The 23599-nt window shown below is 37.4% G+C and overlaps 1 protein-coding gene across 1 annotated transcript in view; it reads right to left on the bottom strand.

The window, feature by feature from the left end:
* LOC145309395 (uncharacterized) overlaps positions 1–23599 on the bottom strand; it is a 155123-nt gene that overhangs the window by 60372 nt on the left and 71152 nt on the right. The window contains exons 7-9 of the mRNA XM_080150334.1: positions 20589–20639; positions 18786–18969; positions 17363–17434 (exon numbers count right to left, since the gene is read on the bottom strand). Of these exons, the coding sequence (XP_080006460.1) occupies positions 17363–17434; positions 18786–18969; positions 20589–20639 (307 nt within the window). The remainder of the gene's footprint in view (positions 1–17362; positions 17435–18785; positions 18970–20588; positions 20640–23599) is intronic.

Below are 23599 nucleotides of genomic sequence, written 5' to 3'. Positions count from 1 at the left end.
TATTTTTTTCTCTTAAATTTCTCATTGAATGACCGGTAGCAAGTAACTTGTACTTTTTAAAAGTAGCAAAGATATAAAATATAGCTGTTTTACAAATAGTAGAGAGTAGACTGTAAATTACATTGGTACCCAAAGTTTTATAAGCACGTTTACTCTACAGTGGTGAAACTTTTATTTTTCATCATTGGGGATGTACATCATTTAGTCTTTTCCTTTAAGATCCCTACAAATAGACCATTTCTTTCTTTAACTAAGCTATCTGTCCTAATTCTAAACCCTTAAAATATCTGAAAATTTAAATTTCATCTGGATAAAATATATTGAAGCAAGTTAATAATAAGTTGAATATTGAAACACTCGAAGACTCACGGACAAATAGAAAATAGAAAATTTACGCTGATAATAAATAAGAAATGCATAAAATTAGTAATCCAAAGAAAAAGTAGTGCATCTGTGGTATCCGCCGAGGATAAATGGCAGACACCGGAGTTCAATTAGATTACGGCAGTGTGACAGACGTGGACACCTTACTATAGAGAAGCTACGCTTCTCTAGCATTCACTAGATAATAATCAACATCTATTTTCAGTTGTCACTTTATTGAAGGTTTAAAGGATACTAAAGCTATATACAACAAACAATAACTACATGGATAGGAATAAATAATCATAACATAAAAGCATTATAATACATATACAATAGTCAGTTTGGGCAATAATGATCCCCCATCCCTGGAAAGGGTGGGGGGAATTAAGAATACAGTTAACCATAATAAAACATGACAGATTCAGTCATTAATTCTAGGCATAGGGAGGGGGTCGTCAGACCCCTTCCCCAGGACTCGGGGGAGGGCCATTGACCCTCCACCGAACCCCGGTCAGGGGTGCCATATGCATGGCTCACGGTTGCCGAATACCACAACTCTCCCCTCGGAAGGCTGGGAGAGGGTTCCCTACCAGACTTCCGACAGTGGTTGAGGCCTTCGGTCCGCTTCTTTAGGGCTAATATATATATACAAGCGATAATGATTCAATGGAATCCTAGTGGTGAGTGTTTCTCAGGGTTGGTGGGCTCCCAACGTGGGGTAGAATGCAGAGGCTGGCTTTGGTTGGACACGTTGTTCAACGCCGGCAGGTGTCAGGTTGGCAGGTGGCACAGTTGCTGCTGGGACAGTCAGCAGTGGGGCATGCTGGTTGTTGTTGGCCGCGGCTGGGGCACTGGCTGCCAAGTTGACCGTCTGGGCAGCGGCCTGCCCTCCCGTGGGGCCGCGGGGTCGGCCAGAGGGCGGTCCTGGCCTACCTGGGCGGTCATGCCCGCTATCGGTTGATTGCATGGACACCATTTCCTCGGCTGCTTCCCGGCCGATGGGTATGGCATCCCAGTCTACTGAAAAGTCCCAGGACTTGGCATGGGTGAGCCTGGCTCTAGCCAGGGCCTTCCTATACAAAGTTGGATGGTACAGGAACACTTGTGACACCGCATTCAAGGCCGCTCGGACGCCTCCCTGTGCTGCTGCCAGGGAAATGATGGTTAGGTCCCCCAGCAGTTTGAGGATCAACAACAGCAGACACAATATGGCTGCGCCATCTCCCCACTCGTGAATAGCTTGTCTGAACCCAGCCCAGACATCCAGGGCGGCCTCTCCTTCCTCCGCCAGTCGGTCGATGTTGTAGGACACTATCCCATGGTCGCCTTTGGCCGAACAGCTGCCTTGCTGAACGCATGACCCATAGGACAGGCCGGTCAGCATGGCGCTCTTATATGCTGGGAACGCCAGCAGCTGCTGCCAGTCGTTCAACTCGGCCTGCGAATACAAACCCCCTGAACTGAAGTCATCCAAGGGTTCTGTCAACAGTTGCCTAGGCGTATCCAGCAGGGGTGGCCTCTTCTTAGGAGCGGGGGTTAACTCTATCCAGCCTTCCTCCGCGTGCACAGTCAGGGGGTAGGTGGAGGAGCAGGGAATCTTGGTGGCGTGGCCGCTATACACTCGTGTCACGGCGTCTACAAACCCTGTGGGCTCTACTGGCACTTTGTCCCAACACTCCTTGTGTTCACGGACAACATATTTATTGCGTTGGCAGGTAAGCTGGAGCAGGACATCTCCCCTCAGCACCGAGAACGTGCTCCCCTGGACGCGCACCGGGTGGGCCGGGTCTAGTTGCTGGAGCTTCCAGCAGTTGGCCGCCACTTCTTCTGCTGCTGTGCTTTTCATGCGGGTCTCCAGAGTAAATCCAATATAACCTGCATGTATCTGGGCCTGCAGGGGAACATCCACATCCCTGGCCGATACTCTGGGTAGCGCTGCCGCGGCTGGGTCAGCTGCCACGAACAATGCTGGGTGGTTGGTGGCATGGGCCTCGAAGTCGCAGTTCACTATTGAGGTGGGGTTGGTCATGTTGATGAAAAACTGGGCCTGATGGTCAACCAGGAACGCATCCATCACTAGGCTGGGCTGGAGGCTGCGAATCAGCCTCAAGGGGCAATCTCTCCCCAGGTGGTCCCACACGTAGGTGGCTTCCCCAGTGATGCAGGACAGCTCTGAATGGGGACACTCCAAGGTCAGGTGGTCAGATTGGGACTCCACCCGTCCATCCTCTACTACGTAGGTCTCTTCCTTAACCAGCAGCCGTCGCTCCTGGAGCACTAATTCATTGCGGTACAGCTGGCCCTCGAAGTGGACGTCCTCCCCCTCACAACCCACCCCCTCGGGGCTGTTGACGAGGGCGCCCACCATGTCGAGGGTGAAGAACAGGGGATGGTTCAGTTGGAACGTCAGTGGCTGGGTCTTGCCTGGCAGCGTGTAGACACGGTTCCTGGCCAGGTCTCGGCACGTTTCTGGGTCTATCTTGGTTGGCCTCATGAGGGTGGGGACCGAGGTCACCTTGAGGTGACCCCATACCCCACACCTGAATGTCCACTGGGACACAGTGAGCTGGCAACTGTATCCTGTTGTTTCCCTCACCTTGACTTGCTGCAGGACGTGTACTTCATGGCCCAGGGGCACCTCCTGGTGTAAGGGTTCCGTGTTACACATCTTCTCCTTATTGTAGGCTGTGACGTGGGTGGGGTTGGCGCAGTCCCATCCCACCAGGACGTAGCTGGTTGTAGGCCACACGGCTGCCAGCAGGAGGCCCCACAGGACCATCCACCAGTGAGAGAAGCTTCCAGGCAGCCATCTACCTCGCACACGCGGCTGGGGATCTTCGGCTCGGGTCACGGCTGCTTCTTGGGGCTGGACACGGCTGGGCTGCTCCTGGCTAGATACAAGTTTCCATTGAGCGTTATCTTTGTGTGGCCGGGGCACCCCGATACCCTCCCCAATGACAGACTGGCAGGCGACTGGCACTTGCCTGGGTGTCGGCTCCCCTAGCCCCAAGTGGTCCCTTCCCTGGTCCAAGGCATGCCCAGTGGCATGGGGCTGAAGTGCGTGTGGCACAGGCTCGCCCTTACTCACGTCCCTCCCCTGCCCTAGGAACTCAGGTGCATGTGGCACAGGCAAGTCCTTATTTTCCCAAATTTCAATCTCCCCAGCCTCTGGTGCAGGGGGCACAGGCAAGGCTGGGGTTTTACAATGGCTTGGATACAACACATTTATCAAATTTAACTTATCCTGGCTCGACTGGGGTTGCTGGGTAGTTGGATTCCTTCGGCTGGCAGGGGGCTCTGGATGGCACGTAGTTGGGCTCTCCCTGCAGGCTGGTGGCGCTGGCTGGCTGGGGGTGACGGGTGTCACCCCTTCCTCTGGGACTGCTGGCTCGTTCCAGGGTCCAGGTCTCTCGGTGGCGGCGACGGTTGTCGCCCCAGGCACCAGGTTGGAGGCTGGCTCGTTCCAGGATCCAGGTATCTCGGTGGCGGCGACGGGTGTCGCCCCAGGCACCAGGTGGGAGGCGCTGGATAGCACCCCCCAGTCATCACAGGTGGCGGCGCCGGGTGGCGCCCCATACATCGATGTTGATGCGCTGGCTAGCGCCTCCTGCCTCTCTCGTTCAGCGGCCGCCAGGGCCTCCCCGTACATCGTCTGAGTGATGCTGGGTAGCGCCCCTCCACTCTTGCTAGGTAGGCTCGGCCGAGCAGGCTCCATCATGTTGAGGCTAAAAGGCTGGGGCCTCAGGACTTCTGGCTCGGCGATGTTGTAGGGTTGCACCAGCTCCGGCCCCAGGTGGTTGAGACTGAAGCCCAGGCCAACCCGGTTGGGTTCAGCCGCGCCGCCCAGTACGTTGATCCTAGCTGGACCGGTCCCAAACTGCGGCATCCCGGCGGCTCGGTCCGCGGCTCTGGGGGCGGCTGCTTGCTGCGGTGGTGCTGGGGGCGCGCTCCCTTCCATGTGGGCCACTCTGCTGGGCTTCCCTGGAGGGGCACCCTTGTCGGCGGTGCGCCTGCGGCTGGCTACCTGGGCCCAGTCAGCTCTGCACTCGGCCGCCGTGTGACCGTCGTAGTGGCAACGCTCGCACTTGGCAGAACGGTCACGGCGTGGCTGGGTGCGTCTCTCCTCTAGGCTAACTTCCATCGGCGTCGGGCAGTCTCGAGCTCTGTGGCCTCTCCCCTGGCAGCGGAAGCAGCGACCTGGAACCTTGTCATCTGGAGCGACCCTCCCCATCTGGTGGAGACCCGGAGCCAAGGCGCCAATCTCCATTGGCTCCGACTCGTCATATTGGGGCAACTGGATGCAGGCAGATCCAGTCAGCCCGTCGGTCGAGTCCACTAAGCACACACCTTCCTTCAGTTGCTTGGTAATCATGGTGACGGTAAACATGTCCCATCATGATGCGTTTTACATTGGCGTTACGAATTCCACGATTTAATTCGTCCACCAACAACTCGAGATCCTCATGGCCGTAGGCGTCCCTATACAAGGCACACTTAGTTGATATGTACGCTTGTATAGGTTCTGTCGAGTGTTGCTTGTAATCCCTAAACGCTTGTTTAAGCGTTTGGGATTCAAAAGCAGGACGAAATAGCATTTCACACTCGGCCTTGACCTGTTCGTAGGTCAAGGCTTGGCCTGCCTCGCCAAACAGATGGGACGCCATTTCCGCCGCTTGCCCTACCAGTGACAGTAAAAGGGCGTTGCGGCGGTTGAGAGAGTCATGGGGTGGCACGCGGTAAGCCGCCCATGACATCTCGAGTCTGCGGATATGTGAGCTCCAGGATTGCTTGGGCGGTCCTCTAAACTCTGGCAGGTTACTCAGCATCAGCTTGCGGTACTCGGCTGGAGCCGGCTGAGGGTCATCCTGGAGCCATCCTGGGGCTTGGTCACCTCCTGGCGCTTGCGGCTGTTCCATCGGGGCAACGGTTCAACGGCGGGACGCAAAGTTATAAAATAAATAGAATAAATGGTTTGTCACTAGAGGCTTTCTAGCCTAACAGCCAACACTGTTTTTATCACTAGGTTGGTAGTTTAGTTACAAAAATATAGCTTAGCTGTGTTTATCACTAGTTGGATTCTGAGGTGGTAGAGTAGGCTGGTAGGGGTAGATAGATGTTGAGGGTCTGAACTGCTGTCAAGAACTGATTTGGTTTTCCTCTATCACACTATAGCTAGGGGGAGGGAGCTTAGAATTCTTTATTTTTTCTAAAAATATCCCTGTTATATGCTATGGAGTAGCTCCGCTCCGGTGTGTGTGTGTGTGTGTGAAATCTCCCGTCCTTGCAACGCGCTTACGCACCGTCAAATCCGCGCACACGGGTAAAACGCGCACTTATCCCTCAACTCGCTCTCTCATTGGTCCGCTTGTCCGTTGAATTTTATGATATTTCCGCACTCCGTTGCGCTGTCCGTAAATGGCGCTCTGTGTTCCCGGTCACTAGCTCCACACCGTAGACGGACTTAGGTTAGTGTGGGTAGGAGGGGGGAAGCGCGTGAGGGGACGGGGGTAAATCCGTCCGTTCCCCCTGTGAGGAAGGGGGGAGTGCTGTGGGTTTGAAATAACTGTGTGATGAGGTAATGGTGCCTTTTCTCCTTAATCCTAGGCTTATCTATTATATCACCTTGATTGTATTTCCTTCAGTGGAGAGTGGGCTCCTCCCTTTCCTCTGGAATAAGGGGTGTATTGTTGTTGTGCTGTAGGCTTGAGGTGATTAGATTGTGTATCAGGGGCTTTGTTATATTACATTTAGCTTCTATTTGTGTCCTTATCACAATTACATAACAGATTTGTTTACCAACCCTGTTCTATTTTTAGTTGTTATCACAATACACAATAAATCCAAGCCTGTTCTATTTTTTAATTTTATCACAACACAACAATTTGTTTGCCAATCTTTGCTCATAAATCTATTGTTTAGCCATCACACCAGGGTGGTAATCCCTGCAAATGTGATATAATATCTGATTTTCTAGATGGGCGGCTGCGTTGTAGCCTCTCAGGATACTTGGAGTTGACGTAGTTTTCTCTGTTTTGGTGCACTACACTCGTATGTTGGCTCGCAGCTCGCAGCTATGTGGCGTGTTTCAGCCTATCGGCGGCAGGGAATGTCCCGTCCTGCTAGCGCCGCTGATCCAAATCCGGCTGATGGCGGCAGGGAATGTCCCGTCCTGCTAGCGCCACTGGTTCGGATCCTGCTATCTCTTGCAGTAAAGTTGGCCTATTTTCAGCCGTTTACACTTATTTGGCTTGTTTCAGCCGGTCCGCAGGCCTGTTTCAGCCCTTTGAGCGCTCAATTCTCCGTTAGATGTCGGCGCTTCTCGCGGTTCTTCGTCAGGTTTCGCTGTCTTGCTTCCACAACTGCCGGGTGCAGAGTTAGACTTTGCTGTCCAGGGTGGGTAATTCAGGTTGCTTGTGTCAGTTTTGCCAGTTTCACTGCTGGGAGTACCTTAGCCTCAGATGCGCGTCTGCTCTACACTTGTGGTTTGCCGTAATCTCACACAGCTGTCACCAAAAGTTGTGGTATCCGCCGAGGATAAATGGCAGACACCGGAGTTCAATTAGATTACGGCAGTGTGACAGACGTGGACACCTTACTATAGAGAAGCTACGCTTCTCTAGCATTCACTAGATAATAATCAACATCTATTTTCAGTTGTCACTTTATTGAAGGTTTAAAGGATACTAAAGCTATATACAACAAACAATAACTACATGGATAGGAATAAATAATCATAACATAAAAGCATTATAATACATATACAATAGTCAGTTTGGGCAATAATGATCCCCCATCCCTGGAAAGGGTGGGGGGAATTAAGAATACAGTTAACCATAATAAAACATGACAGATTCAGTCATTAATTCTAGGCATAGGGAGGGGGTCGTCAGACCCCTTCCCCAGGACTCGGGGGAGGGCCATTGACCCTCCACCGAACCCCGGTCAGGGGTGCCATATGCATGGCTCACGGTTGCCGAATACCACACATCCATTATATTAAAATCAGCACAGATTTTATTTAACTTACTTAATTCCAAACGTTTGATTAGGGCTTATAACAAAATAGGGGGGGGGGGGGGAGTGTAGTTTTTTCCCCTATGCCTAACCCCTGCAGGGGTCACTATTATCTGTGGGGCCACCCAGAACCCGATATAAACTAACCTTATATGACCTAAGGTAATAAACTAACAAAGGAAAAATTTATTTCAATAATGCTCAACTAGGCACTTGGAGGGAATAAACCGTTAATTACAATTTGGTTGTATTTAGGTGAAGACATTTTTTTTTGTGTTAAATATTGTGTATTATATTGTTTTTAAAATCATCGTTCCTATCGGACATAATTATCATTGTTAGTTGCGCTCTAAATATACATAATGTACTTGTTTGTTGTTATCAATTAGGCCATCTCAGCTTAGATGGGAACAATAAGAATCTTCATATCTCTCATCACACCTTTACACACACACACAAACACACACTCACACACACACACACACACACACACACACACACACACACACACATACACACAAACTCTCTAATATCAAATAACTTAAATACTTTATATAAAGATGTTCTATTGAGATTTCACTGTATGTTTTTATTTTATGTGATATCCTACGTGATAATTTATATAAACATTTAATTAAATAACAAAATCATAGTCTATCTTATATCATCATGCTTTTTAAAAGCGAAGCTTTTTTTATAATTAGTGTCTGTCAGTATGTCCGACGCGTCCGTACGTAATGGCTAACTCTTATTGTTAATCTGAGCATTTTAGAATTGGCCTATCGACTTCAAACTTTGCATAATGATTTCTGTAACATTTAGGTACAATTTAGAAAGCGAAGCAACTATATGATCGGTAACAGAAAGTCCGTAAGTCCATTTAAAACATGCTGATTTTTAACTTTTTTGACAATCCTAATGATCAAGTCCTAAATATGTAAGGGCGTCCAATCACAATATCATGTATTATTTTTTATCGTATTTTTATACAATTTTGTTTTGACTCTTAGAGAAATCAAAGACCATAGAATGCATATAGTTTCAAATGCATGAATTCTGAGATGGAATTTAATTTTCATTGCTCTATCTTCACTCCTTGCCTAACCCTTTGGGGTTAAACATTAATGAAGCATCTTGATAGAGAGGTTAATTACTTTATTTCAAATTCTGTCAATTATTGATTAGCACCCCATTTACTTTTATACATTAGACCGGCTCAAAAACATTAAATTGGATTATAAATTTGAAATGCTTTAGTACTAAATAATGACTTTGTAAGTGGTTAAAGAATAATTTACAGAATATAATTAACTTACACATATTCAGAGCATTTTTAGCCTATTAATGCCTTTTCTCATGAGCTCTCTTTCTATATCTATTTGTCAAATGCATATGATTTGATTAGAAAAAATGCATTTTGGTTTCCGCTACTCTAAATATTTAACCCTTGCTCATAGATCTTGTTATTGTGTTGTTAACCAGTGATTGATAACCTAATTACTTAAGGTTCTCAGCTTTATTAAGAATTTGTCAAGGTTACAACTATTCATACATTTCTTGTTTTAATTATAAAATCATTAAGTCACATGTAGACATATTAAGTCTGGAATAATGCAAAGTAAAACATAAAAAAAAACTAGTTGCTCTGCTCTCTAGCCTCTAGGGGAGGTTGGGGGTAAGGAAAAAAGCCTCATACAATTCCATATATATTTCTAAAGCTTCCCAGAAAATTATCACCAATTCGGACCAGCAATTTCCGAGATATTTAGCTCAAGACAAATCTTACAATCTACTACTGAACCTATGGAGTCTTTCTATGGGAAGTTAACATGATTATATTTTTTGATGCAAGTCTTCTTTCTTTTTACCTTTTCAAACTAAAATTGAAAACTAAGGAGAGCTGCCCAACATAAGTGCCCCTAGAGGCCTCTCATGGGGAGTAGCCGTTAGTATAAATATAAACTAGGAAGTTTTTTTAAAAGGTGATAATTATGAGAATTTGATTCCGTAAGTTGAAGACTCGGGGCTACAGGGAGTTGACATGGGAAAAAAATAATTCTACCTCAAATTAACTTAATTTAAATGCTAGTAATCATATGAGGAGATGGAGAAAGTAATGGCTGTAGATTGATTAAAAACGCCATTATCCTATCCCCACACCTGCGAAGATGAGACTTGGATTATGGTATTTTTGTAAAACAGATATTTTTTTGAATACGAGGATTGAAAAAGTAAAGCAACTGAAAAAAACACGAATTTTCCTCGAAAATTTTTGCCAATCCAAAGTTATTTTCTGTATTTTTTAGCAGTTTCAAATAGTAATAATGATTGTTGTGCTCGTGTATTTTTTTTATCTTTTTGTAAAATTTATAAATCTTAAGGATATTGTGCTGTTTTAAATGAATGTCATGTGTTTTATAATTAGTTAGAACTAGGAAGATGTTTTTTTACACTTTTTCTTAAAATGTGAGAATTACTCTTTTTTGTACTATAGGCACCCTCATTTAAAATTTTAGCTTAAAAAGGAAAAGTTAGTTAATAAAGAATTTCAAGGGAGGATATTTTTTTCTAGGAGCGATTTCTAGTGGTACTCCCCCCCCCCCAAAAAAAAATAAATAAATAGTAATAAGCCTTTCTTGTACTTATGAACAGCTACAATATAAGCTTTTCAATAAATCGTATTAATTTTAAGCCTTAAAACAATACAAAAATCAAATTATTAGATTTAATTCTGCTTGGCATTAATAAAATAATCAGATTATTAGTTTAAATTGTAAAACTTAATGTCCCTTGAAGTTGTACACAGTTAAAACTGACAGCATAAATGTCATCTTTAAACAAACCACTCCTTGACAATTATAGTTTTAATCAAGGATAAAGGTTTATTCAGATATTATGACAGGGAAAAAATGTTGTCACTTTAGGTTGATAACATGAAGATTGCTTATTGGTCAGTTCAATCATCTAGTAAGAGGAAAGAGGATGAGGTGAAGGGGGTGGATGGGGGGGTCGTTATTCTAGCCATCTAAAAGTATCACTTATAAGAGTACATTATAACCTTGTGTAAGATCCAAGTAATAATAAATCCATTATTGGGATAATTAAAAAGTATGTTTATAATGATTTAGTTGTGACGCTACTCTACAAAAACCTTGTGATTAAAAGACTATTGCAAATCCTAAAGAAGCCTTTATGATTCTGTGTATATTCTTTGCCCCATACAATTTTATATTTTTTAAGTTTTTCTATAATTTGGGTATGACGTCCGTCCGTAACGGTAACACATAGCTTTTTTCATTTATTTAGACATGTTAGAATTGCCCTATTGATTTTAAACTTTGTTGAAGATTGCTATAACAGTTAGGTACGATGTTAATTGCGTAGCAACTCTATAATCGTTACCAGAAAACGTTCAAGAAGACAATCAAAAAGTAATTGTTTTACTAGTTGTAAGATGAGAACATTCTCGCAAAAACTACCAAAATAAAATGTCTTAGAGTAATTTTTCTGGTCCTTTTCTTCTTGACATTGTCTCATCAAAGCTTTACAAAACATGATTTCAGTGTAAACACAGATTAAAATAAACATTTTAGGAAATAGTGACAATTAATATTAATTCCTTTATTCAGAGTAAAATTTAGAGCTTCCTCATTTACCTCAGGGAGGGAGTGGACATTGGGATGTTAATTACACTAGTCCCCAAAGTTTTGAGGTAACGTTTAAATATATTCGTTGACTTAACAACTTTTGAGACTTTTGATTGGTTGGTTTGTCATGCTTAGTGTCCAAAAGTTTCAAACATTAATCTACAAAAGGGGTAATTTTGTGTATCAATAATGGAGTTCTACAAAGATTTATCAGCCATTGTCTTATCCCTTTAGATCCCTGGTAAAATACAGAGCTTCCTCATTTAACTGTATCAAAATTATAAGATTAGAAGTTTTAAATTTAAATTTTATAGATTTAATAAGCTATCAAAATAAATGGCATTCTTAGTGATTTAATGACGAATGCTTAAGTTAAACACTAATATTTTTTTTTTGTAAAATTAACATTTATGTTTTTTAGGGGTTTGTTTGAAATTCATTATCTTTATATTTAAATTTAAAAATTTTCTGCCCTCTTTGGACTTATAATAAGTTTAACAAAAAAAGTTAGAAAAACAAATTAAAAATAATTACATAAAAAGAGATAGATCGAGGCAATTAAAGTTTATTCTTTTACTGAACTTGGCTGTAAGAGTTTTTACGCGTAATTAAACAAGGATGGCAACATCAATAACTAGCTAAGTGTGTGAACGGTAGAAATGAAATTTAAAGTAGATGTTTTAAACCTTTAACAACTTTTAAAAAGCAGCTGCAAGTCTGAAACTGACCCAAATATTGCAATCTATCTTTTAAAAAAATCTCATGGATTTATAGTCTTATAATTGGACAAACAGGAGTGAGTTAAAGAACAGCCTCATTGCAACTAATAATGAATACTTCCTTCACAATTTATTACTCTAGCCAATAAATATATAAGTATAGATGTAAACCCCAGACAACTACCTGAGGACCTTTTTTGTTTGTTAACAATTTGCCTTCTGCGACTTGCCTGTGATTATATTTTCGACGCTATTGGCTGATATTCGAAGTACCAATTGAAAGTCGACAGTCGGACCCCTTTCATGAAGCTCCCTCTATTCTTTTATTTCAATCTCTGGCCGAATAAGCTAAATATCAGGGTTTTATTTGCATACAAAATTTACCAAAAATAGTGCAAAGAAATTAAAAACAAAAAATATGTAGTTTTAAAATCAAGATGACGTTTCATCATAACAAATTATTACTTTAGTCTTATGTTGATACAATAACAGTTTAAAGTTTAGCAGGGTTGGCCAATAATAGTGAACTATTACATATCTGTGACTGTACAGAATCAAACCAATAATTTGTAACAATATGTTTGAACTGGCTAAGTATAATAACATGGTTTTCCTATAATGTGGTCGTTTTATGAGCATCAAAAGCTGACTCCAAAATATTAAAGAATTAAATGGATATATTATTACTTGGATCTTATACAAGATTTTCATGTTTAGTGAAGTAAAGCGGGCTGAAACAATGTTTTTCCCCTTTACTCCCCTTTACTCTATCCCCATCCTTCCTACTGGATGAACTAACTGGCCTCTATATGATAGGGTAAATAGCAACCTAAATTGACGACAATTTTTCTCCTGTTGTAATATCCACTTATATTATACATCCATTAAGAATTAGGAAACCAAAAATAGTTATCATAAGCAAAAATACTGCCAATTTAACAGAGATAAAGCGAATGAGGTTTAAGCAGTAGTTATATTATTTTAATCTTTTACATTTAAAAAAAAGAGGGATTGCCAATTCCAAATATAGGTCAGGTTTAGACTTAAAGCTGGTTCATAAAATTAAAAAAGGTTGATTTCCCTTAGGATTGCAGGTAGCTGACGCGCTGCTGCCGAGCCCTGCATATAATTCTCAAGTTCATGGCAATCATTTAATTTATTTTTATGTTCTATAACGGAAAAAAAAGAAATAAATATGAATGAATTATACAAGGCACGCGACTTGGCCATAAATGACAATAAATACTTTAATCCTTGACCTTACATGTGCTTTTATAACAAGGAAGACAATTTGACGCACAGCGCGGCGCTTGTGTTATTCGAAATGTACTTGCAATTGTTTTGAAACAGCTTTAAAATAGCAAAGTAATATATATTGTAGGCAATCAAGACTAAATTATCAAATATATGCAGCTTCAAAAACAATTACACTTATATGAATTTTTAAAAAGTTTAACTAAAAAAAACAATGTCAATCATGACCATAAGTAGCAAAGCAAGAACAAGCTTTCAACATTTCTTATAAAAAATGGTAGAGATAGGCATTTTTTGACAGATATTGTCATAAAATCAGGAATTTCATATTTTTGTTATATAGACGATTCCTGTTAAAAATTGGCCAATAGAGAGTCCATAACTGTGGTACAAATCTTTGAAATAATATGTGATTAAGGAATATAATATAAGTGGATATAATGACAGAGGAAATAATGTCCTCAATTCAGGTTGCAACTTTTGTCCTCGTTTATTGGTCAGTACTTTCTTCATTTCGGAGGGTCGGATCTGGAGTATCGTTATTTTAGATAATTGCGAGCATTACTTTATCAGAGTACATGAAAATCTGGTGCAACATCCACGTAATAATAAATCGATTTATGTGAACTTTACAAATTTAATATAAAACTCATGGAGCGTATAAACCATGATATATACACATACAATTACTATTCATTGCTCAGACTAAATGAATGAAATGCTCGGAGCTATTGTGTGAAATCAGTTTTCTTCCACAAATTATCATTTCCCATTACCCAATCGCCTTTTTGTTGCATGATATTTATATAATCATTATCCATTTTTTGTCAAGTCTGAATTAATTTTATTTAAACAAGGATGACAACATCTAAATATAAAAGTAAAGCTCTGAAATTAAAAGGTATAACAAACGAACATAAAGACTTCCTAAGTGTCAGAACTTAATAAGCAGAATTATATATTTTTTAAAAAAAGTCTAGGCAATTGTATATGGTTGTTCTATGAATCAATATTCCAAAACTCAGATGAATATGGACAGTTATAGGAATCATTGAAAAATGTTTGAAGACGATAGGACATTTCTAACATGCTTAATCTAACGGTCTGAGCTAACCGTTACTTACGGAAGGACCTAATTATAGAAAAGCTTAGCTTTTGAAAATCTTTGGGTATATTTAAAAAATGTGAAACCAAAATAAAGGCTCGATATTAATCACTTACACGACAGACGGCCAGATAGATACTTAAGCTATAGGGTAGCTGTACTAGTCTAGAAACTTCAACGGTTCAGAAAAAGCATCGTATTTTTATTACAAATTAATAATTCGTGTTAGAATGTCACTAAAATTGATAAAAGTGGTGTACCTTATGACAAGTACAAAAAATAAAGACATACACCACATAAATTATATCTTGAATATTATACTGGATGACAAGGAAGCTAGTATACCAAGAATATATGTTGAATAGAATAGGGGCAAACAACCATTTAATACTGCTTCTAAAAGTTTAATATTTAAAGAATCTCTGATTTGACTAAGTAAACCTTTTACAAGATATTTGTAAAACTTGATAAAAACCCTTGTGTACAAAATATGTAATGTATGTATAAAATTGACCCTATAAATAATCACCCATCATACTATGACTTATATCACAAGTAAGAGTCAAAAAGAGAAACAGGAATAAGTAGATAAATAGATAAATACGATAACAATACTACAGCTTATTTCACAAAGAACAGTAAATGTTAATACAGTATTAATATATAACATATTTTGCACTTTTTTTAATATTATGGGTAGTTAACTTTTACCCACGTAGTAACATAAATACATGCTTTAGTTATAGAAAAGCGTTGCCTCAAATGGTTTATTTGAACAAAAACAAAAAACACAGAAATTAAAATAGAATAATTTCAAATTTAGTATAAGCAATTTTTTCTTAGTAGTTCCTTTTCTCCCATAAAGAAGAAATCTATTTAAATTTTTGGCGCAGGAACGCTACCTCTCTACCAAGAGAGGATTAATTATAAATAATCTCGACATAATGAGATGTAATTAAGTATCAAGACAAGTATCAAATTGTCCGTATTATTTTTTACTCGCTAAAATTATGTTCAGGCTACTGTAAAATTTTCATTACGTTTTATTTTGAAAATTATTTTTATCCTATATTTAGTATGTTTGTCTGTCTGTATGTCCTGTAGGATTTTAAAAACAGTTGAACCTTAATTAACCATTGAATTTCCAGTGACTAACCGTCGAATCTACATATTTATTATAGAGTATTTGCGCTACTATAATAAATTTCTGTGTTAGTTAAGGATTTGTAATTTGTAAATTAGTTGTGTGAAAAAATTATTCCTATTGCGAAATGTTTAATTGCAAATTTAATTATTTACTTTCAAAACATGTGAAACATACATCATCTTTTATAACTCTTGTATATATCGGTTAGTCTGTATTTCTGTCTATACGGCTATCGAGGTAAAGGATTTACTCAGCTGCTATGTGATATAAACGTCTTAAATTATGAAACATTTTCTCGTCTATGTACTATCTATTAAAAAAATGTTTTAGGAAAAGTTTTTCTTTGGTTTAATTAAATACTAGAATTACATTAAAAGATGCTTCCCCCATATCCAATTAATTTTACCAGTGGCATATTTCTTTCCATCTAGTATTTAGTTGGTGAACTAACTATTGTTTATAACCTCCCCAACCCCACAATCCACATCCCCCCCCAAAAAAAATTGGTGTAAAAATATAAATTTGAATTTTTGAGTTTCGTGTCAACCCTATGATCTATTAAAATTGTAATTAGTTACTTAAAATTTCTACAAATTAGTAAAATTTAGAAACATGGACATTCTGAGCTATTTCAACTCGGACGTCTTCGATTTAATTATTCTAAATCTGTTGTACAATGCCAGTTAATTTAATTGTCGGCTATTTGAATGCAGTTGCTGTGTGTGTGTGTTTGTGTGTGCATGTGTATGTGTGTGTGTTTGTATGTGCATGTGTATGTGTGTGTGTGTGTATGTAAGTTAAAGTTGCGCAATATGCATGCTCGCTAGACACACACTTACCTCTTAAAGAGAAAATACATTTCTTCAAAGTTTTATTTGGTCATTAATTATAAAGTCAATACAGGCAAAAAAATTATTTCCAATTTTAAATAAAGTACTTATTTGTTTTGTATATTTTACATTCAACATGTCTGTAAATTATAAATAAACAGTAAGATAAAAGTCTTGTCCTTAACTTAATCCTAGATCCATACATATATCCATTTTTGTTATTAAAAGTAATTTTGTAATCCTATACCTTTCTTAAAATTAAATAATGAAGTATCTCTTTAACACACATTGACTCAGGCATGCATGTGGTCATACAATTTCAACATTTATATGTAGTGCTCAGGGAGGAAGAGCACAATGACGGTCTAATTAATCAACAACCCTTATTCCCCCTTAATTGCTACCAACTAATATAATTTAGAACATTAGAATTGGGTGGAATTTAAAATCGTTGCCCTACCCCTGCATCCCTGCTTGCTTAAATCTGTGCACAAATAAATTTTATTTAAATTTGCATAATAAACTTAGTGTTATCAACGTTTATAGACATTTATGGGGTATTAGAATTAAAGAAAAAATATTAATAAATTTGAATTTTAACTAAAATTGTATTAAAGAAATACAATATATGCCAGTCTTTTAGTAAAAAAAAGGGGGAGGGGGGTGGGGCGAAATAGCCTGAATTAAAAATAAATGGGAAAATGTACATCAAAAAGTTTAAGATTTCAATATTTATCAAAATGATTAAATTATCCTTTTTATGGAAGCTTCAAATAGATCCCGGGATAGTTTTAGGCTATTTCGTTTTTTTATTTCAGCCCTGGAGTTGTTTTAGGCCATTTTTCTGCCCTCTTCTTATCCCTTTGACTGCAGGGCCCCTTGATGCTATGGTCACATCAGCTAGTATTATATATACAATATATTTTTTTAAATGTGGGTCATTCTCGACGCTGAGCCGTCGTCGGGTTGTCTAATGAAAACTTATCAAATCCTTTGATTTTTACTTGCCTGAGCGTTAATACAAACCAAAAAAAATTCTAAAAGTTTTTATTCATTCTCTTATAAAACACAAGGAGGCCAACGTATATATTTTTTAATGGTTTTAAGATATTTTTCTATTGATTAAGAAAAATCATCAAATAAAGGCTTTTAGTTTAGCTTTAAATATCAGAAATTCGCATGATGTGATTTAAATTCTAAAAAATCTTTGAAAGTAAAAAGTTTAATAAAATGTTTCTTTTGCTTGGTGTGAATGTAAAAACATATGAATGAATGCCTACCTTTAAATCTGAGTGATTTGTCGTGGTCTGGCTGTCAACAGAACTCTCAGAGCCTGCTGGACACACATTCTCCTAAAATATACCAGGCCAGGTTAAAAAGGATCATTGGTTTTAATTTTAGTAGATAATTTGGATCTAGTGCAGTTCACGGTAAAATGTTCCTGGTATCGATTATCTCCTAAAATCTATAAACTTTTAAGGCTGCTAGCGGCCAAACGGCTGATCATAATGAAGCTTATAACAATTGTGCGGGAATAACATGTACGTTTAGCCGTTTGGCAGCTATCCTTTCATACTATAAGGACTACAAGGCACGATATAATAAGGGAAGCATCTCAATAATGAAGTATATAAAATGTAAGTATGTCATTATAATAGAATTATGCAATAATTTGAATAAAATTTTGGTATAAACTTTTCTTTTAAAAGTTCACACAGACTTACAGACCTTAATTAAAGAAAGCTTCGCTCTTGAAAATGTATCAATTGAAAAATATCTTTACAATCTCATATTAAAAAGCTAATTTGAACAAATTAAAATCCAAGTGGTCAAATAAATTTGCTTGACCATCCACCCTTTAATCTAGCTGCTGCTGCAATGGATATAAGACATTCGTGGATATATTGACAAAAAAATATGCCTTCCATTAGCTTGCTAATATGGGGCTCATTTATTGGTCAGCTTGAACATCCGGTAGGAAGGGAGGGGAAGGGGTAAGGGGGTGGATTGTTGGTATCGTTTTTTTAGCCAGCTGCGAGTATCCCTTTATCAGAGTATATGAAAATCTAGTGCAACATCCAAGTAATAATATATCGATTCTGCTAGTTGACCTAAAATTATGTATTCAGAAATTGCGTGACCAAAGAAAGTTTGATTTCGACCAGACATTATTCATATTCATGACCATAGCTTTTTTATGAACTTTATATAATCATTAAACTTAAAATTAATTTCATTGAAGACATTGAAAGATTTGATATAGGATAAACGTTGATAGATTACAATGGAAAATTTGATGTCAATTTAGCTTGGTAATATGGACCTCATTTATTGGTCAGTTCGCTCATTCAGTATGAGTGGAGGAGAGGAGATAGGGTAAAGAGGTGGGGGGGGGGGGGGCTGTAACTTTATTTTAGCCAGTTGCGAGCAATACTCTATTAGAGTACATGAAAATCTGGTGCAAATTCCAAGTAATAATTTATCGATTGTCTTTTGTGCAAAAGTATCTTTCCAAAATCAATATTTTCCTAAATATAAGACAAGAATGAAAACATTCATAAACTGTCTAACTCAAGAAAATTTCAATATATTTTAATGCAAAGCTATGATTTTATTCTTTTCAAAACATTGGTAATTCACTGTAACAAAATATAGATATTGAACGTACGGACAAAGTATGATAAAGCACAATAAAATATTCACCTTCAATATTGAGGTTGATGTCCTGAGAAGACTCTTAGCCTTTGCAGCCACCTGACCTCCACGCTGTGATGACGTGACAGCTGTTCCTGCCTGGTCTACTCGCTGTGCTGACCTGCCTCGCTCTGTAGCCTCGTCGTGGAACTTTACTATCCGATTCTCTTTAGGCTTGTCTGATGTTTCATCCCTAAAAAAATAACATTTTAGATTATTAATTTTTGTTTCAAATTTTTAATTGGTAAGATAAAACACATTTTTTATATGAATGAACCATCAATTAAGATATATTGACAACAAAATCTAGAAAGCGTACCAACTGTATTATCGGTACCGGAAACTCCGTACTTCCATTTAAAACTTGCTTTTTTTTAACTTGTTGACAATAATTTTTTGTATGATATAATTATCCATATTATTTTTGGAACAATGATTCCTAGGGCATTAAGGTATAATATTTTAAGCGAAGCATCTCTACAAAAATCAAGTCATAAATATGTAAGAATATATAAGTAAAGTATTCACGCAATTTTAAAACGAGTTTATACACAATTTTGTTTATACCTTTCAATTAATATTCTGCTTATCAAGTTATGACACTCTACAAGTGTTCATGTTTGTTTGTTCTACTGTTTGATTTCAGAGCTTCGCTTTTATGGGGTTTTCCATACTTGTTATTATTGAAATGAGGAAGTAATAGATATATAAGAAAATAAAGGTACATCCATGTAAAGGCCAAAGCTATAAATACAAATTATTGTTTTATGAAGGGCACAAACAAAGCAAAGGATAAACATTCTGGTAAAATTAAAAAAAAAAAATTTAGTTGATAAATAACTTAAAGGTAATAATAACTTAGCTAATGCAACTCTGCCCATGGGGTGGGGACCCAGTCACCATTTTGTATTGGGTGTTGTAAATCAGCTAATAGCGTTGGAAAATAAATACAACTAGATTTCTACAAAAGAACAGAAAGCAATTTGCTAGCAGACGAAAAGTGTCTCCACCATTTGGACCAGGTAATTATCTGACAGACAACCAACCCTAGCATTGCATATCTTTTATCTGGAAGTCAAAATTGTGCATAATAATGAGTTGCGCCTGTTGATGAGCCATGGCAATATATCCTACTTTGACTATAAATATCATGTATTTGATATATTATTCTTTTCTGTGCCCCTGTATACAAAATACGTACACAAACGATATGTAGGTAATTATTCATTTCAATATATACACGCTTCTTTAATTGTTTTAGAAAATTTTAAATAAAAATACTTCGCCAACATATGTAAGAAATATTAAATTTAATGTAATTACCACCCTCTCTCTCTATCCTTGCATACATCAACATAGTGATTTACGCAAAATCACGTTATGAATTGTAACATTAAGTGGTCGAAAAAATCAGGGCTTGGCAGCCGCGTCTCAGCCGCTTGTAAGCCTAGGGGTAATCAACCTTTTACAATTCTAAAAATCTGCTAGAAGTCCCAGATATGGCAATCCATCATTTTTTAAAAAAATAAACAAAACATCCAAACGGGTTTAAATGTGAGGGTTCGGTGCGGCTGCCAGCCCTAACAAAAATGTTTAAATACGTTTTTACTATCAAATATAGTTAAAATAATTAGTATTTGTACTAAAATATTTATATTTCCGTCTTTTTATAGCAGCAATGTTAATCTACAAGTCTAATGTGTTGGCAAGTAGTGTTCTGGTGACGTCATAGAGTCTGTTACGTAGCTGTTATGTGGCTTTCAAATGCACATTAAAATAAATAAATAAAAGTAAAAAATGAAAATATTTTACCTGAAGAATATTTGGTTCAAGTTTTCAAGAGATGAATTTCTTCTGCGCAATCTTTAATCATCGATTACAGTCAGATTTATTTCTTTTTCTTTTTATAAATTTCAAATATAAATTTTTACCTAATTATCTAATTTTTAAAATGATTATAATGTTCTTAAATAAAAAAAATTAAGATCTTTTTTGAAAATACAGCTAAATGTAAGCATTACAATGACTTACAGAAAAAGGATACGATGACAATTCCCTTTGATAAGTACACTGAAATAAAACACCATGATTAACCTTCCTTAATTAATCTCACAACTTCAATACAAACTTTTAGTTCATTTTAAAATGTAATTTTTAAACCAAAAATAAAATTTTAAGTTGAAAAGATTTTACATGGTAAGCAATATCAATTAACCTTAAAAGTTTTGTGTGTTTTGTACGTAGCAATTCAAATTGATTACTAAAATGCAAAATTCTTTTTCAGAATTGAGGTATATTGTTTCGGGATTTTAACAGATTTTACAGTATGGCTTCTAAATCGATTAATATCCGCTAGATTAGAAACAATTTTCAGCCATACTGAAAAATTATGTCTAGTTTCGTATTTCAGACAATTTTCTACGAATATCAAAATGAAAAATCATAAAATTAATACAAGTTTTTCTACACATATCTATTAATAAGATACTTTATTTATTATTTTTATATTCATAATAAAGTAACCTCGAAACTAGACTTAGCTTTAAGAAAAGTATCGATACATTGATTCTTTGGAAAATTATATAGTTTTGCTGTCGGGCCGTTTTAGTGATTTTTAGAAGCACACTTTCATTATAAAAGGTATGAGTATCTCTATTTCCTGAGATAGAGTGGCCCTGTTGACAAGAAAACAAGGAAGAAAATACCCCCAAAAAAAGTCATAAGCATGGTAGCCAAAGAATTATTCTAAATAAAAGCTTACCCCTAATAAATCAAAACTTGTTGAGATTTCTTGATAATTAACCTTAGATATCAAACAAATAAATCAACCTTTTACATTTAATTATATACACAATAAGATATTATGATTTTTTTAAATTGAGAAACATCCAATTGTAGAGTTACAACGCTTAACTTTACACTTAACCATGGTTGCCTGAAAGTTTGACATACCAATGGATGTCAGATATACATGGAAATATTGACAGAGGATTATTTGTCGTCAATTTTGCTGCTAATATGGACCCCATTTATTGGTCAGTTCGATCAATCAGTAGGATGGGAGGGGATGAGTAAAAGGTGGATGTGGAGTATCGTTATTTTAGCCAGCTGTGAGTATTGCTGTATAAAAGTACATAAAAAAAATCTGGTTCAATATCCAATTAATAATTGTATATCTATTGACATAGCATTGAAAAATCTATGTAACCGTTAATTTTCACTATTCAAATTAACAATGCTTTCATGTGTTATATGCTGTTGCAATTTCTAAAATACTTAAACTTAACTTGAAATCTTTTTTTAAAAATGATTTTATCATCCTAATAATAAAATAACAGGATTTGTGTGTGTGTGTACTGAAGGATCTCGCTAACCGCTGACCCAATGTAGTTGTTCTTTACAGGGTAGCTTCTCAGAGGTCCTTGGAAGGTTTATACCAAATTTGAAAAAAGGGACCAGCGCCCTTTTGGGGAGGTTTGAGTTTAACTTTGGAGAGAATAGATCAACCTTTCCATGAGAAATGCTATTGAAAAAATATCCAAATAATTTATTTAATTTCTATTTGTAAACGAATATTTATACTTCTTATTTTTACACCTAGAAGCAAGAACTAAATATAATTTAATTTTATATTATTATTATTATTACTGTAAATATGATTGGTATATTATGGCTAAAATGATTCAAATGAGATATTGTCTTTCATATCATTGCAATTGTTAGGGTGGCTAATATTTTATGTTTTTCTGGAACCATTTCAACATATAACCATTAACTTTCATTATTTTTCTTTTATAAACATTTATTCACTCGTTTCGTAGTAAATTCACTGAAGCCTGTCAAATTAAAATCTGTGGCTACGCTCCCTTTTGGGTAAAATGATTTTGATGGGCAAATTAATGCAAAACTTTCCAGTATGGCTTCGAAACCGATTAATATCCGGAAATTAGAACTGGTTCTCAGCCATACTGAAAAATCTTGTATAGCATCTTATCAGAGACAATTTTACACAAGTATTGAAATAAAAATAATAAAACTAAAAATAGTTTTGTTATCCCGGGCCTTCGACTACTCAGGGGTAACAAAACTATCATTATTCATTCTAATATTAACGGAAAGCTGTCTATAATACGATGCGATAAATACCTATTAAAAGTTTCTAAAGTTTACTTGTTTATCTTTTTATCAAAGAATTATTTTCCAACAGGCAAAAATTGAATATCAGGAATTGTTTCCAGCCTAATGATAAACCCTGATTTAATAAAGGTGCCTGGGGAGGTACCTGGCCTTAACACCATGCAGATAGGCCCATTGTTTAGACAAACAAGCAGGGATAAGGTATCAAATATGATGTTATTGTTTATTTATTTTTAAACTTCATTCATGAAAAGTATATTAATTTAACAGTCAATTGTGAAAGGTTCTAAAGGTTTCATCAATTAATATATTTATTCATATATATTGTTTTAAGTTATGCCTTGTATTTTAATAGGGCCTAGTAATATTTTGTAACTTGCATAATTTAAAAACATATAAACATTTTTTGCTTAAATAGGGCACTATTTGGCATCTTATAATTCCTATCTTCTAGTGGCTATTCGATTGAAATTTAAATTTTTGTATTTCCTTGCTTATCCTTTGATCCCTGCAACTTACTACAATGAATTAGAAACTGCAACATGCGGTTACAACAACAACAACATTTTTCCACAGCCAAAACTTATTTTATTAGCAAATTTATTAATGATTTTTTAATTGTTGCGTTCAGTCATTAAAGAGGTTATGTAAGATTTAATTGAAGTAGCAATGTCATAGGAAAGATT

This window comes from Acartia tonsa, chromosome 2, assembly GCF_053477335.1.
Source record: "Acartia tonsa isolate MP-2025a chromosome 2, ASM5347733v1, whole genome shotgun sequence".
In the NCBI taxonomy this organism is placed as follows: Eukaryota; Metazoa; Arthropoda; class Copepoda; order Calanoida; family Acartiidae; genus Acartia; species Acartia tonsa.
Note: the sequence above shows the minus strand (reverse complement) of the source record. Positions and strands in the feature narration are given on the sequence as shown.